The sequence below is a fragment of the Xenopus tropicalis genome, chromosome 5 (assembly GCF_000004195.4).
Source record: "Xenopus tropicalis strain Nigerian chromosome 5, UCB_Xtro_10.0, whole genome shotgun sequence".
Taxonomy (NCBI): domain Eukaryota; kingdom Metazoa; phylum Chordata; class Amphibia; order Anura; family Pipidae; genus Xenopus; species Xenopus tropicalis.
Window position 1 is genome coordinate 40,338,711 of NC_030681.2, and position 13,867 is coordinate 40,352,577.

At 38.9% G+C, this 13,867-nt stretch overlaps 1 protein-coding gene across 2 annotated transcripts in view; it reads right to left on the minus strand.

Moving 5' to 3' along the window:
• acoxl (acyl-CoA oxidase like) overlaps positions 1 to 13,867 on the minus strand; it is a 111,759-nt gene that overhangs the window by 37,633 nt on the left and 60,259 nt on the right. For both annotated transcript variants that reach the window (XM_031902571.1, XM_002937443.5), the window contains 4 exons: positions 10,705 to 10,821; positions 8,925 to 9,078; positions 4,313 to 4,402; positions 3,720 to 3,829 (listed from right to left, as the gene is read on the minus strand). In XM_031902571.1, the coding sequence (XP_031758431.1) occupies positions 3,720 to 3,829; positions 4,313 to 4,402; positions 8,925 to 9,078; positions 10,705 to 10,821 (471 nt within the window). The remainder of the gene's footprint in view (positions 1 to 3,719; positions 3,830 to 4,312; positions 4,403 to 8,924; positions 9,079 to 10,704; positions 10,822 to 13,867) is intronic.

The window sequence follows — 13,867 nt, forward strand, 5'->3', positions numbered from 1 at the left end:
GTAAAAAACGCCGCGTATTTCCGCTAGGTCTGGCAGCTGCCTTTGTGTATACATAGGAATAGCTTGCTGTGCAAATACTGGCGTATTTCAGCCAACGCTTGAAAAATCCATGCTAAGGTGTTTTCTAGCGTATTTACGGATTGTGTGGTTTGCTTCGAGTCTTTTCAAGTTATTTCTATGGATGATGATATCGGGCGTTTTTCAGCCGCTGAGAGAATTAGAAAATACGCAGCCTAAAAACGCCACGTGTGGCATCAGCCTTAGGCTATAGAGTATTCTATTCTATCTTTCCCAGGGTTCCCTCTACTGGAATTTTTATACAAATAAAGCAGAGAGTCTGTTAACTTAAAATGCATTTCATATGGATCCACTTCACTGGAGCAATATATGCTGTTCAGAAAACCAAGCCCTACACTGATGAGCCCTAAATAGTGCAAAACTGGACTGTAGCTAAAACCACATCAACAACTGCCTTGGCTGGGCTGTAAAAACTTATTAAAAAAATGGACGTTTAAAAAGCCAATCTGGGCTGTGCTGTAAAAACTCACTAAAAAATGGATTTCCTTCCCAGGATCTTCTCTGCTTTGCATACAAATGAGAAGATGATCTCCTTACTTGAAATATGCTGAAAGGGATTCTTTTACTGTTTCTTTTACAGGAAATAATTATATGAGATGCATCTAACTACTGCTGTTGTGTAACCACACATCCTTCCGTGCTGCCTGAACTTTGCTTCGTTCACTGTTGGACACCACATGGACCCTTATCAAGTGATAAGCAAAATAGTAAGTGATAAGTGAGGCTGTATTGTTACAAATTACTGTGACATATCACAATAATAAAACAATACCTCACAAGTTTATTGGTAAGATTATCAATTGCAGAAGAGAACAATAGGTTTTTTAGCAGAGGACCCTGTAATTTTAATTCACACCCTTTACATTCAGTAACATGTAAAATTCCTAAAATGGCATACTCTTTGCCAATATATTTTGTTCAAAACATTTAAAAAATGTAGAGGTAGTCTGTAAAATGTTTAATGAACCGTGCCAATTTTTCTATAATGTACACCGCATATTTTACCTCCCAGAGTCCCCCTTTATAAATCTCTGTGAGCCATACCTTTAATGACAAATTACTATATGTTGTAGCATGCTGAACTTAGTAACAGATCAGTGCACAGTTCCTGGTCTACTATTTTCTTTCATGGCCAATGCTGCTCATTTCTGTACTTTCAATCCTATGACTATGAGTCATTCTGTAGCTCTCAGGTACTTCAGCCCTGTGAAATTTCCCCTTTTTGATCTGTGGCTATGTATGCAACTTTGTCTTCTATTCTGTAAACTATTCCTTGCATATTACAAGTAAATATCATGTAAACTCTGAAAATTTCCCATTTACATTACCCACTTGTGATTTGTCTATTTTGTACCTTTCCTAAGAAAAAATAAAATGCTTCATTCTTCTGTTTTAGCAATTCCCTTTGCAATGGCTTTTCACCATAAACAAAAGTTTTACCACAAATTAATAACTAGGAACAGAATAATAAATACAAAAAGAACAAGATACATCTCGTGACAGAGATGAACATAAAATATTTTTATCAAAGCAGCGCTTTGAAAATGTGGTAGTATTCTGCTGGGAGCTGTGTTTTATACAGTGGAGGAAATAATTATTTGACCCCTCACTGATTTTGTAAGTTTGTCCAATGACAAAGAAATGAAAAGTCTCAGAACAGTATCATTTCAATGGTAGGTTTATTTTAACAGTGGCAGATAGCACATCAAAAGGAAAATCGAAAAAATAACTTTAAATAAAAGATAGCAACTGATTTGCATTTCATTGAGTGAAATAAGTTTTTGAACCCCTACCAACCATTAAGAGTTCTGGCTCCCACAGAGTGGTTAGACACTTCTACTCAATTAGTCAACCTCATTAAGGACACCTGTCTTAACTAGTCACCTGTATAAAAGACACCTGTCCACAGAATCAATCAATCAAGCAGACTCCAAACTCTCCAACATGGGAAAGACCAAAGAGCTGTCCAAGGATGTCAGAGAGAAAATTGTAGACCTGCACAAGGCTGGAATGGGCTACAAAACCATTAGCAAGAAGCTGGGAGAGAAGGTGACAACTGTTGGTGCGATTGTTCGAAAATGGAAGGAGCACAAAATGACCATCAATCGACCTCGCTCTGGGGCTCCACGCAAGATCTCACCTCGTGGGGTGTCAATGATTCTGAGAAAGGTGAAAAAGCATCCTAGAACTACACGGGAGGAGTTAGTTAATGACCTCAAATTAGCAGGGACCACAGTCACCAAGAAAACCATTGGAAACACATTACACCGCAATGGATTAAAATCCTGCAGGGCTCGCAAGGTCCCCCTGCTCAAGAAGGCACATGTGCAGGCCCGTCTGAAGTTTGCCAATGAACACCTGAATGATTCTGTGAGTGACTGGGAGAAGGTGCTGTGGTCTGATGAGACCAAAATAGAGCTCTTTGGCATTAACTCAACTCGCTGTGTTTGGAGGAAGAAAAATGCTGCCTATGACCCCCAAAACACCGTCCCCACCGTCAAGCATGGGGGTGGAAACATTTTGCTTTGGGGGTGTTTTTCTGCTAAGGGCACAGGACAACTTATTCGCATTAACGGGAAAATGGACGGAGCCATGTATCGTGAAATCCTGAACGACAACCTCCTTCCCTCTGCCAGGAAACTGAAAATGGGTCGTGGATGGGTGTTCCAGCACGACAATGACCCAAAACATACAGCAAAGGCAACAAAGGAGTGGCTCAAGAAGAAGCACATTAAGGTCATGGAGTGGCCTAGTCAGTCTCCGGACCTTAATCCAATAGAAAACCTATGGAGGGAGCTCAAGCTCAGAGTTGCACAGAGACAGCCTCGAAACCTTAGGGATTTAGAGATGATCTGCAAAGAGGAGTGGACCAACATTCCTCCTAAAATGTGCGCAAACTTGGTCATCAATTACAAGAAACGTTTGACCTCTGTGCTTGCAAACAAGGGTTTTTCCACTAAGTATTAAGTCTTTTTTTGTTAGAGGGTTCAAAAACTTATTTCACTCAATGAAATGCAAATCAGTTGCTATCTTTTATTTAAAGTAATTTTTTTGATTTTCCTTTTGATGTGCTATCTGCCACTGTTAAAATAAACCTACCATTGAAATTATACTGTTCTGAGACTTTTCATTTCTTTGTCATTGGACAAACAAAATCAGTGTATGTACATTTATTTCCTCCACTGTACATATCTAGTGTTGGCGCATTTGGTTGTTTTTTTTCTGCATAAAATAAAATATGTTTCTAATATTTTTTTATTCATTAAGTGAGATATTAAGAGAACAAAATTGGCTGGCACTTTGCAAATAAAACACCAAATTCTGATAGCACATAAAGAGTTAGAACTGAATTTCTAATACCACAGTTAGCTATTTGCAATTGTTGTCATTTTTATTTTGCACCCAAAGAATACCCTCTTTTCAACATCCCTGGAGGGGGGATTGGGGATGGAGGGAGATTCCAGTGATTATGCCCTCCTTCTCCTTCTCCTTTATTGAACCCATAATTTTTCGGGACTTTATTTGCCCTTATGTGTTTGTTTTGTGCTGTGTTTGTTACTGAATGGAAGATAACAAAAATAGGTGAATACAGTACTTTGCTTAAAATGAATAGGACTAAAAGATATTAGGAAAATGCATACCTTGTTCTCAGTCTGTCACCCATGGAACTGGTCCAGTTTCGAAGAAGACCAAAGATGGGGCTTTCCTCATACTGCCTAGTGTGCTGAGCAAGAAGTTCCCGAACCACAACCTGGAGAAAGGTTATACTGTTGGATAGGTTCTGGCAGTCTACTAATACTTAAAACATATCTTTGGAGGACATTTCAGTATTTTTCCAAATTATGGAAATTTTGGATTTGGTGCATCCCTAAAAACAATAAAAGGTGCTCCTATAATTTATGTTAAGCACACAATAAACAGTGCCCCTATACTTGACTGTGTTGTACACCAAGCTGTTTTGACACTTCAAGCTTTTTTCATGCATTTCCAAGTAGCCCAATATAAAACAAGCCTGGACAGCATTCCCATAGATTCACATTGAGGTCCTGTGGCTGCACCTTTCTCTAATGGGGACTTTAGTGAGATAACCATAGCAAAGTCACATGGCTACTCCCATTGACATTGACTTGGCCATCATTTCCATGCATATATATTCTGAACATTTGCATAGTAAAGTGAATACAAACCCAAGCTGGACAGAATGTTGCCAAAATGTAAAGTGCAAATGTTTTACCTGTAACATTACAACGTTGTCACCTTCAAATGTCACAAAAACATCAGAATCACATTTTAAACCTGGAATTCGGTTTTCCATCATGAACCCCTGCAACAGAAAATGGAAAATATTTGTTCACTTTTCCAGGCACAAATACCTGCGGATTGCGTTTAGGACCGAGTGCAACTGGCATAAGACTGTGCTAGATTCTAAAAGGCTTGGGGGGGGGCGGAGGTGTTGGGGGAGGCTAGTAGGTGTTCTTTCTTCCCGTCCCTACCTTTTGCAACATTCTGAAGTAAAAGGGCAAGGTACGAGTAGCAGGGTGTGCAGCCCCATTAAGGCAGTAAGGACAGGGTTAGCAGTGTGTCCTCATGGTCTGCTCTTTACTGAGCACTCAGGGCTCTGGTAATGAGCACTAAAGGGAAGCTTGCCATCATAGCATCCACTATAAATTCTTCATTGTATCAGAGGGTGCTTGAGGATAATGTGAGACCATCTGTCAGAAGCTCAAATAAAAGTGGACCTTGCAACATGACAGTGGCAGTAATTCCACCAAGGAATGCCTGGAAAAAAGTTAAATGAAGGATTCTGAAATGCTGAAAAGTTGAAGCCAAGACCTAAATCCCCTTAAAATGCTGTGAAACAGGATGTGCATGCAGGAAACTCCTCAAACATCTCCCAGCTAAAAACATTCTGCATAGGTGGGAAAAAGATGTCTGCAATTATAGGAACTCGGAAACATTTATAAGAAACACCTACTTGAGGTTGTTTCTGAACAATGAGGCAATAGTGCACCAAGTTTTCTGGATGAGTTTTAAAGCAGGTTATACAAGATCAAGTAACTGTTTCATTCTAACAGAAACATAAACACAGCAGCACGCTGGTGAGTTTATCCATTGCTATGCTTGCCTTGGATTATTCAGTGATAGTACATTGGTTGTAACCAGAGGCATACTTTAGTTCAATAGCCTCCCGCAAGGGTCACCTTCATAGTATTCTTACAATGCTACAAAACACTACAAAGGCTGCTGCAGACAATTATAGGAACTCGTAAACATTCATAAGAAACACCTACTTGAGGCTGTTTCTGCACAATGAGGCAATAACATGTATTAGAGCCAAGGGGGTACTTACTTTTTACCCATTTGAAAATAGCATATCTGTTCTTTATAGTGATGGAATGAACATCAGTTAATGATATGTCCACATATCAATGACCACATATCTACAAAACTTTACATGGGCTATACTTACTTTTTTACATGACTGTATATATATATATATATATATATATATATATATATATATATATATATATATAGCATGAAATAATCCATGGCCGGCACACCCTTAAAATTCAAAAAAATTTTATTGAAAACTCATTGTTTAAAAACCAACGTTTCGGTCCTCATTAGGACCTTTATCAAGCATCCTTGATAAAGGTCCTAATGAGGACCGAAACGTTGGTTTTTAAACAATGAGTTTTCAATAAAATTTTTTTGAATTTTAAGGGTGTGCCGGCCATGGATTATTTCATGCTAAATACTCAGATTTTGGCTGTGCACCCCACAGAATACTAAAAGCCTTGGAGTGCAGACACCATCAGGACTGATATATATATATACACAATTTTTCATTATCTAATGTCACAAAGTTATATCAGCAGGCCTTTGTTGGAATGGGTAACCTACCACTGACACATACCAAAGACTGTTTTTAAAACCACTTAAACCACTAAAAGAAGTGAATCAAGTTTTCTGGATGAGTTTTAAAGCAGGTTATACAAGATCACTGAGTAACTGTTTCATTCTAACAGAAACATAAACACGGCTGCATGCTGGTGAGTCTGTCCATTGCTAAGCTTGCCTTGGATTATTCAGTGCGAGTAAACTGGTTGTAAACAGAGGTGTTCCCACAAGGAAGAAGGGGTCACCGAAAGCTTGTGCTGTTTGTTCATTTCTGCAAATAAATGATTTAAAGGCATTGCCGACACACACTGGTGTGTTTCTTCCCCTTTGCAAAGATACCTGTTCCCACAAGGGTCACCTCATAGTATTCTTATAGTGCTACAAAACACTACAAAAGGCTGCACCTGTCTCTAAGTCAGGGATCCCCAACCTTTTATACCTGTGAGCCACATTTAAATGGAAAAAGTTTTGGAGAGCAACACAAGCATTGAAAATGTTTCTGGAGGTGCCAATAAGAGCTATAATTGGCAATTTGGTAGCCCCTATGTTGACTGGAAGCCTACAGAAGGCTCTGTTTGGCAATTACACTGGGTTTTTATGCAACCAAAACTTGCCCCCTAGCCAGAAATTCAAACATAAGCACCTGCTTTGAGGCCACTGGGAGCAACATGTTGCTCACGAGCCACTGGATGGGGATCACTGCTCTAAATTATACTAAATAGAATAAGTATCAGTCAGAACAGTATTCTTTAAGGATTTACATACAATACCACATCACACATTTAAATAAAAGCCTGCATTATTCTAAGACATGTAATCCAATCCTCTGCATTTCCTAGAATTGTTTACAGTAACTTCTATCTCATCTGTGATTGCTGCAAAAAGCTGAAACTCAGTACTCTGCACAATATTACTTTTTCATTTCTTGATGGTTTCAGTTTGCCTTTTCTCCCACTAAAACATTAGCTGCTACCAAGGAACACTGTGATACTAATATTTTATACTGTATAATTTGCAGCAATTGCCACATTTAGGTAGGCCAATTATCGCAGGCTTGGCTTTCAAAATGAGAATCTCTGAATGGGTACATGCTCCTTTACACTTGGTACTAAGATTGGCAAGTTACACAAGAGAAACAATGCATGTCCTTCAGGCGCTTGGTAATTTTAAATGCATCGGTGGGCCAAATTAGATGTGGCCTGTGTCCAGCTAACATGACAAAGGATTTGAAGGAATTATATGCCTTTTGATGAGTAAAGTGTGTTTTAGGAAAAGGAAAGAAAACATTTCTAATCACAGTAATACACCTCCTAGGACATAATTCATTTTTAGTTTTATCTGCAGAGATGTGGGATTACAGTGGGGGCTAAATTTACCCCCTTGTTCCCCTAGCTCCATATGGGTTGTTGAGATGAGAACCATATCTCTGCAGAGAAGGAAAGGTAAAAACTAAGTAAGCTTTAGCAGAAAGGTCTATGTAAATTCAGCCATAATCACTCACAGAAATGCTGCACTGAGTCCTCTATCAAAAGAAACACAGGATTTCTTGCCTCCTTTTTTGTAAACATGTTCTTCTATATCTGACTTTCTTAAAAATCCTGCATTCCCAGGGCCAGAGTCTGTGCAGCTCTCTCCTGCTCCCCCCTTCCATAAGAATTCACTCCCCCTCCCATCAGAATGTGTGATGGCAGTTGCTATCTTAAACAAACTGAGGAAGCTTCTAGAGCTCTTTACTCAGGTATGGCAAAGCTTTCTGCAGAATAAATATAGCGTTCTAGGTGGCACTAATGTGGCGAATCTATTGGCAGTAAAATGCCAAAATGACTTTCCTTCTCCTTAAAAAGAAATGATCACAGTGTTCTTTATCACACAATTTAGTAGACAGTGTAGTAGTACTGTGAATATAATTAAAGGGGGCCTGTTACCCTAAGAAATCATTCCATTCTTTTCTATTGTGTTTGTCAAGCAAAATACACGCCACCTTGTTTTCTTCAGTCTTGGAATTACACAATTAAAGCAAGCAAGCAGGCACCTTTTTTAGACACTATTATTAAAGGGGTAGTTTACCTTTAAGATAACTTTTAGTGCGTCATAGAATGATCAGTTCTAAGCAACTTTTCAATTGGTCTTCATATTTATTTTATATAGTTTTGTAATGATGTGCCTTCTTCTTCTGACTCTTTCCAACTTTCAAATAGGAGTCACTGACCCCAGGAGCCAAAACGCTATTTCTCTTTGAGGCTACAATGTTATTGTAATCGTTACTTTTTATGACTCATTTTTCTATTTAAGTCATTTCCAAGTTGCTAAGGTAATTTGAACCCTATCAACCAGATAACTGTTAAAATTCTGGAGTATTGCGTGCAACAGAATGGGGAACCTGATGCATACAAAGACGGTGAGGGGGGAGGGTGAAAGCAAGTTCCGAATGGAAAGTGAAAGTAACTGTGTGCCACGCCTCGCAGGCAATATATGATTGACAGCTGGGATTTTCAAATATTTTTATAATGGGTAACGATATATTAATGAAAAATGAATTTGGGTTTCAGTTTAATTTGAGAAGGACTTTTGTTATACAGCTTTTTATGTCTGGGTTACAGGTCCCCTTTAAGGAGGGGTCTGAGATAAACTTAACGTAGGAATGTTGTTTTTTATATAGACTAATTTTGAGGTCCACTTTACCTATAGCTAAACCTCTGATTAGGTTAATGAAAAGGCAAATATTAGGGGGGGAGAGTGGGCATCCCTGTCCTTCCCCCCTTTATTATTATTTCCTGTGGCAGCTTTTCCATTATCACTACTTTAGCTGATGGAAAACTATATAGCTGTTGAATTCCACAGTGAAAGGGACAGAAGATGTATTACAGTTAATACTGTCATCATATCTGTCCAATGTTTTCTAATCATCCAGATACAGTGAAACAGACTTATCTGTCACTCACCATCCCTCCAGTGCATTCCCGACAGTCCTGCAGGCACGATAGGTTTTCCCATGTGCTGTAGGCCTTTAAGCCAGCCACTAGTGCCTGTAAAGGTCGATTATTTACAAGGTCCCTACTGTGGTACACATCTTCATCTAATATTTCAGCTGCATATCTACAAGGAAATACAAATAAATGTTCACAATAATATACAGATGGACAGGGCACAGTGTGTCAAAGAGAATACACAAGGTTTTTTGTTTAAAAAGGGAATGAATAAGGAAATGGTAGAGGTAAGAGAGTAAAGGACAAGAAACTAAACAAAAGGCTGTACAGGTTAACAGAGCATATCTGAGCCCGAAAGACAGTTGGCAGTAATACAGGCAGCACATTATTCAAGGGATTAGCCTCAGAATGAGGTGCAAGTAAGCATAAGGGTAGGGCAAGAGGGGGGATGCCTTCATGCCACCATTTTTTTTTTTTTTTAGAAATTATTCAATTATGTCTATTGTGGGATACTTTGTATTGTTGCTTTTTAAAGTAATACATTGTATTTATGGTTACATTTGTACAGGTTATGAATTGTAAAGACTGCAATGAATTTGGACTGTCACTTTACACATAATTGATTGGTGAGACGGCGTGTGACTTTTAATAACAGTACGGCCATGATGAGGTTAATAGGTCACATGGTAGTATCACATGATTTGCTATGGTAATTAATGAGTAACGTGTTTACATGTGTGTACTGCACCTGAAGAAGGGGATATTCCCCGAAAGCTTGTGCCACATCTTTCTGCAATAAATATGCTAGTATGCTAGTGTGCTTCTTCCTTATATGGAGGTTTATGGAACTGGCTTGCAAACAGCTGAGGAACTGAATTCTCCCTATGGCGCAACCATGGTGTGCTGAAGAATCAATTATTGTTGAACAGGAAAAGGTCTCTCCACTCTAAAACGCAGCACAGAAACCTGCATCTGCCTCCATGAATACAGCACTGACTGCTTTTGGCAGCACTTTATTCATGAGGGGCGGGAGTGAAACGAAGCATGTAGGCACGTCCTAATGTGTGGATCTAATTTAGAGAGCACCTGCAGGTGCAGTTTGCAATGATGCCCTGTACATACTGCCTGCCCTACTGAACTGGTAAGGACACGGCTGCTATGTGTCCACAGCCAATGTGCGGGGTGCAGTACTGCCCCTGCCACTAATGCTTATGCACCCCTCTTGCAGGGGCAGTTTTAGATGATCTCTATATTGTTTTATTACCTTATTTTTCAAATAAAGAATTGCATAACTGTAAGCAGGGCAGCGATCAGGGGGTACAGGTGGTATAAGTAAAGGGGGCTATATCATTGGAAGGGCACTGAAAAGAAATATTTTAAACTGATCAATACATTACAATGTGGGTTTCTAAAGGCAGCCCTAACTTTAGAATTCCAACTCATTCTTCTAACCAACTTCTAAACTCATCCAACTAGTATCTTTTTGTATATGAGGTAATGAGAAAATTATGTGTGGCGTACATAACAGAAATCAGTGAAACAAAACCTGTGTACAGATTTGTGGCTTCAGCCCTAAAAATAATATAATATTAATTTAAAAAATTCTACCCATTAACATATACACATAGCAGTGTATCTATGAGCACACACATATAAAATTAAGCAATCCACATATGGCTTTAAGTTAGATACAGGGTGCACTGTGTTGAGGCATTGCAGAGGGTGAATTTTTTATTCCCATAGTAAATTAGCAATTACATCTCAAAGTGTAGCGGAACAGAAAGCTACTAAGTACCTGCTGGTGAATATCAGAGCTAAAGCGGTGGCCAAGTGTGGCATTAGTCGCAGATGCTGAGTTTGATGCTCAATAATTTTTACTTCTTCCTTGCCCTTTGGTCCAAATTGTCTTCGGCTAGGAAAAAAATGGTGAAACAGACATCAGTATGAGACTGCTTTTTATATAAAAAAAAACTTTCCTCTTTTAAATATGATGTAACTATGGTAAGTAACACCAATTCTAACAGTACATTAGCAATGTTTACACTACATAAACTGAAATGTTAATACTGTATGGAATGTATTAGCTTTAACACCATGCATGCTTTGGAGCAAACCAGTCAACCACATTTATATCAAAGCAAGTATCTGCATATAAAATCAATAAAATTCAATAATACAGCTCCCTGGCTGCTCCATGCCAACGATTCCAGTCGTAGTAGACTAAAGTGGAAGTATACAGACTCTTGCAGGCAAAATCCCTACAGCATGCATCCCTACAGAAACCACTTCAGGAGCACCTATAATAAATATGTGGGCACAGTTAACCAAAATACATCCAGTATGCAGAATGACTTGATATATAAATCCGTAAATAGTAAAGTTAAAACTGCATAACCTGGTATGTTAGCCTTTTACTCCAAGAGGTTTATATAGAAGATTCTTTCTAAGAATCAAAAAAGACAATGTAGGAGCCAAACACACATTACAATATATTATATGACATCCTTTTTACAAAATCATAGATGCTCAGGTATGAACCATCAATTTGTCACAATGAGAATCTCCTAAAAAGCATTAGTTCAAGCATGGATACTGCATCCAAATTTGCTTGTTGACACAAATAGTTAAATATTTGTAGTAGGAAACACAATCAAGCGTGGCTAAAAAACATTCCATAGCATTAAATTCCAGCATTTCCCATAAACCAGATTAGAAGCTAGAGAATATAGGAAGAAAATATTAGACCAATCATTATAAAGAGTTAAATGGAAAATGAACAAGATCTTTAAAAATATGAAACAAATGAAGTGAATAACAGAGCTTTTATTCATTTTAGATCTATGTCTATGTAAGAGAAGTAGGATCTATGAATGTAGTAATGCACCATAGGCACAAGAAATAAAATGTTGTTGAAAGCAGTTTTCCAAAACATTCATTTCAGTAGTGTTATTATTATTTGAAAATGAAACTGATACAATGTTACTTAGACTTACACTGTCTTTTTTATGATGCAGTTTTTTAGGGAGAACCCACTAAAAGTTTTAGAACACTTTTTTTTTTAAATAACATGATATAAACAATAATACACTCAGAAAGTCATATACAGATACTTATAAAATAATATGAATTTCATTTGCTTATATCTGAAAATTTTAGCTCTACATTTTCAGTTGAATAGGGAAAGCAATTTAACTAGTACTATACTTCCCTCTTGTGGTCATTAGCCAGTACTGTGTTACAAGAGAATATAAAGGATGGAAAATTATACGTGAATTATGCTATCATACTTTATTAGAAAGGTGGATAGGGTAATTTGTCGCAAAGACCCTACATGCCGAACTGTGTGTTGCTTGCCTGGTGCTAGGGTTCGGCATGTGGTGGAACGAGTGGACAGATTGTTGGGAGGGGCTGGGGAAGACCCGGCGGTCTTGGTACACATAGGTACCAATGACAAAGTTAGAGGAGGGGGGGAAGTCCTCAAGAACGATTTTAAAAAGCTAGGTGCAAAGTTGAGGGCGAGGACTTCCAAGGTAATTTTCTCAGAGATATTACCTGTGCCACGAGCAACATTAAGAAGGCAGCGGGAGCTCAGGGAGATTAATGCGTGGCTGAGAGATTGGTGCAGGGAGGAGGGCTTTGGGTTTCTCCAGAACTGGGCTGATTTCTCAATCGGCTACAGGCTCTTTGCCAGGGATGGGCTGCACCTCAATGATGATGGGGCAGCTGCTTTGGGGGAAAAGATGGCTAGAGGGTTGGAGGAGATTTTAAACTAGGAGTGGGGGGGGAGGGTGCAGCGGGAAATTCTGTGGTAGACAGGATAGATGAGGTAGTGGGCATAGTAAGGGAAATTGGGGGAGGAGACTTGCTTCGGGATACTGATAATGGCAGGGAGGCCCATAAGTTGTTTACACGTCATTCTCACGCCGGAACCAGTATTAAATGTATGTTTACCAATGCAAGGAGCCTGACTGGTAAAATGGGAGAGCTGGAGGTGCTGGCGTTGGAGCGGAAATATGATGTGATTGGTGTTGCTGAAACTTGGTTGAATGAGTCTCATGACTGGGCTGTTAATATTGGGGGGTATACATTGTTTCGGAGGGACAGGGGCAATAGGAAAGGAGGAGGAGTGTGTCTGTTCATTAAGCACGACTTAAAAGCAAATATTAAGGAGGAAGTTATGGGGGTAACAGAGGGAGCTGAATCCTTATGGGTTGAGCTTCTCACAGATAGTAAAGAATCTACCAAGCTAATTGTAGGGGTATGCTATAGACCCCCTAATGTAAGCGAAGAGGAGGAGGCCCAGCTCCTGTTGCAAATAGAAAAGGCTGCTAGTTTGGGGCAAGTGATAATAATGGGGGATTTTAATTACCCTGATATTGACTGGGGCAATAGTACTGCCAGGACAGTAAATGGGAACAAGTTTATAAACTTGCTGCACGACAACTTTATGTCACAGGTTGTTGAGGAGCCAACCAGGAACAATGCTATACTAGATCTAGTGATCTCTAATGACCCAGAACGTATAGCAAATGTGCAAGTGGTTGAACCCCTGGGTAATAGTGACCATAATGTTATTTCATTTGATGTTTGGTGCAGGAAACAAATTTACACGGGGGCAACCAAGACACTGAATTTTAGGAAGGCAAATTTTAGCTCCTTAAGGGCAGCGCTTCAGGGCATAGATTGGGGCATTATGTTTTCTGATAAAAATACAGAGCAGAAATGGTTGTCATTTAAAATGATATTAAATCATTACTGTTCTCAATTCATTCCATTAATTAGAAAAAGTAGAAGTGTTAAGAATCACCCTATGTGGCTTAACTCTGAGGTAAAGAAGTTAATAGGGAAAAAAAGGAAAGCTTTTAAGAAATATAAGTCAGAGGGGACAGTAGCTGCGTTTAATGAATATAAACACTATAACAAGTGTTGTAAAACAGCAATCCGGAAGGCAAAGATAG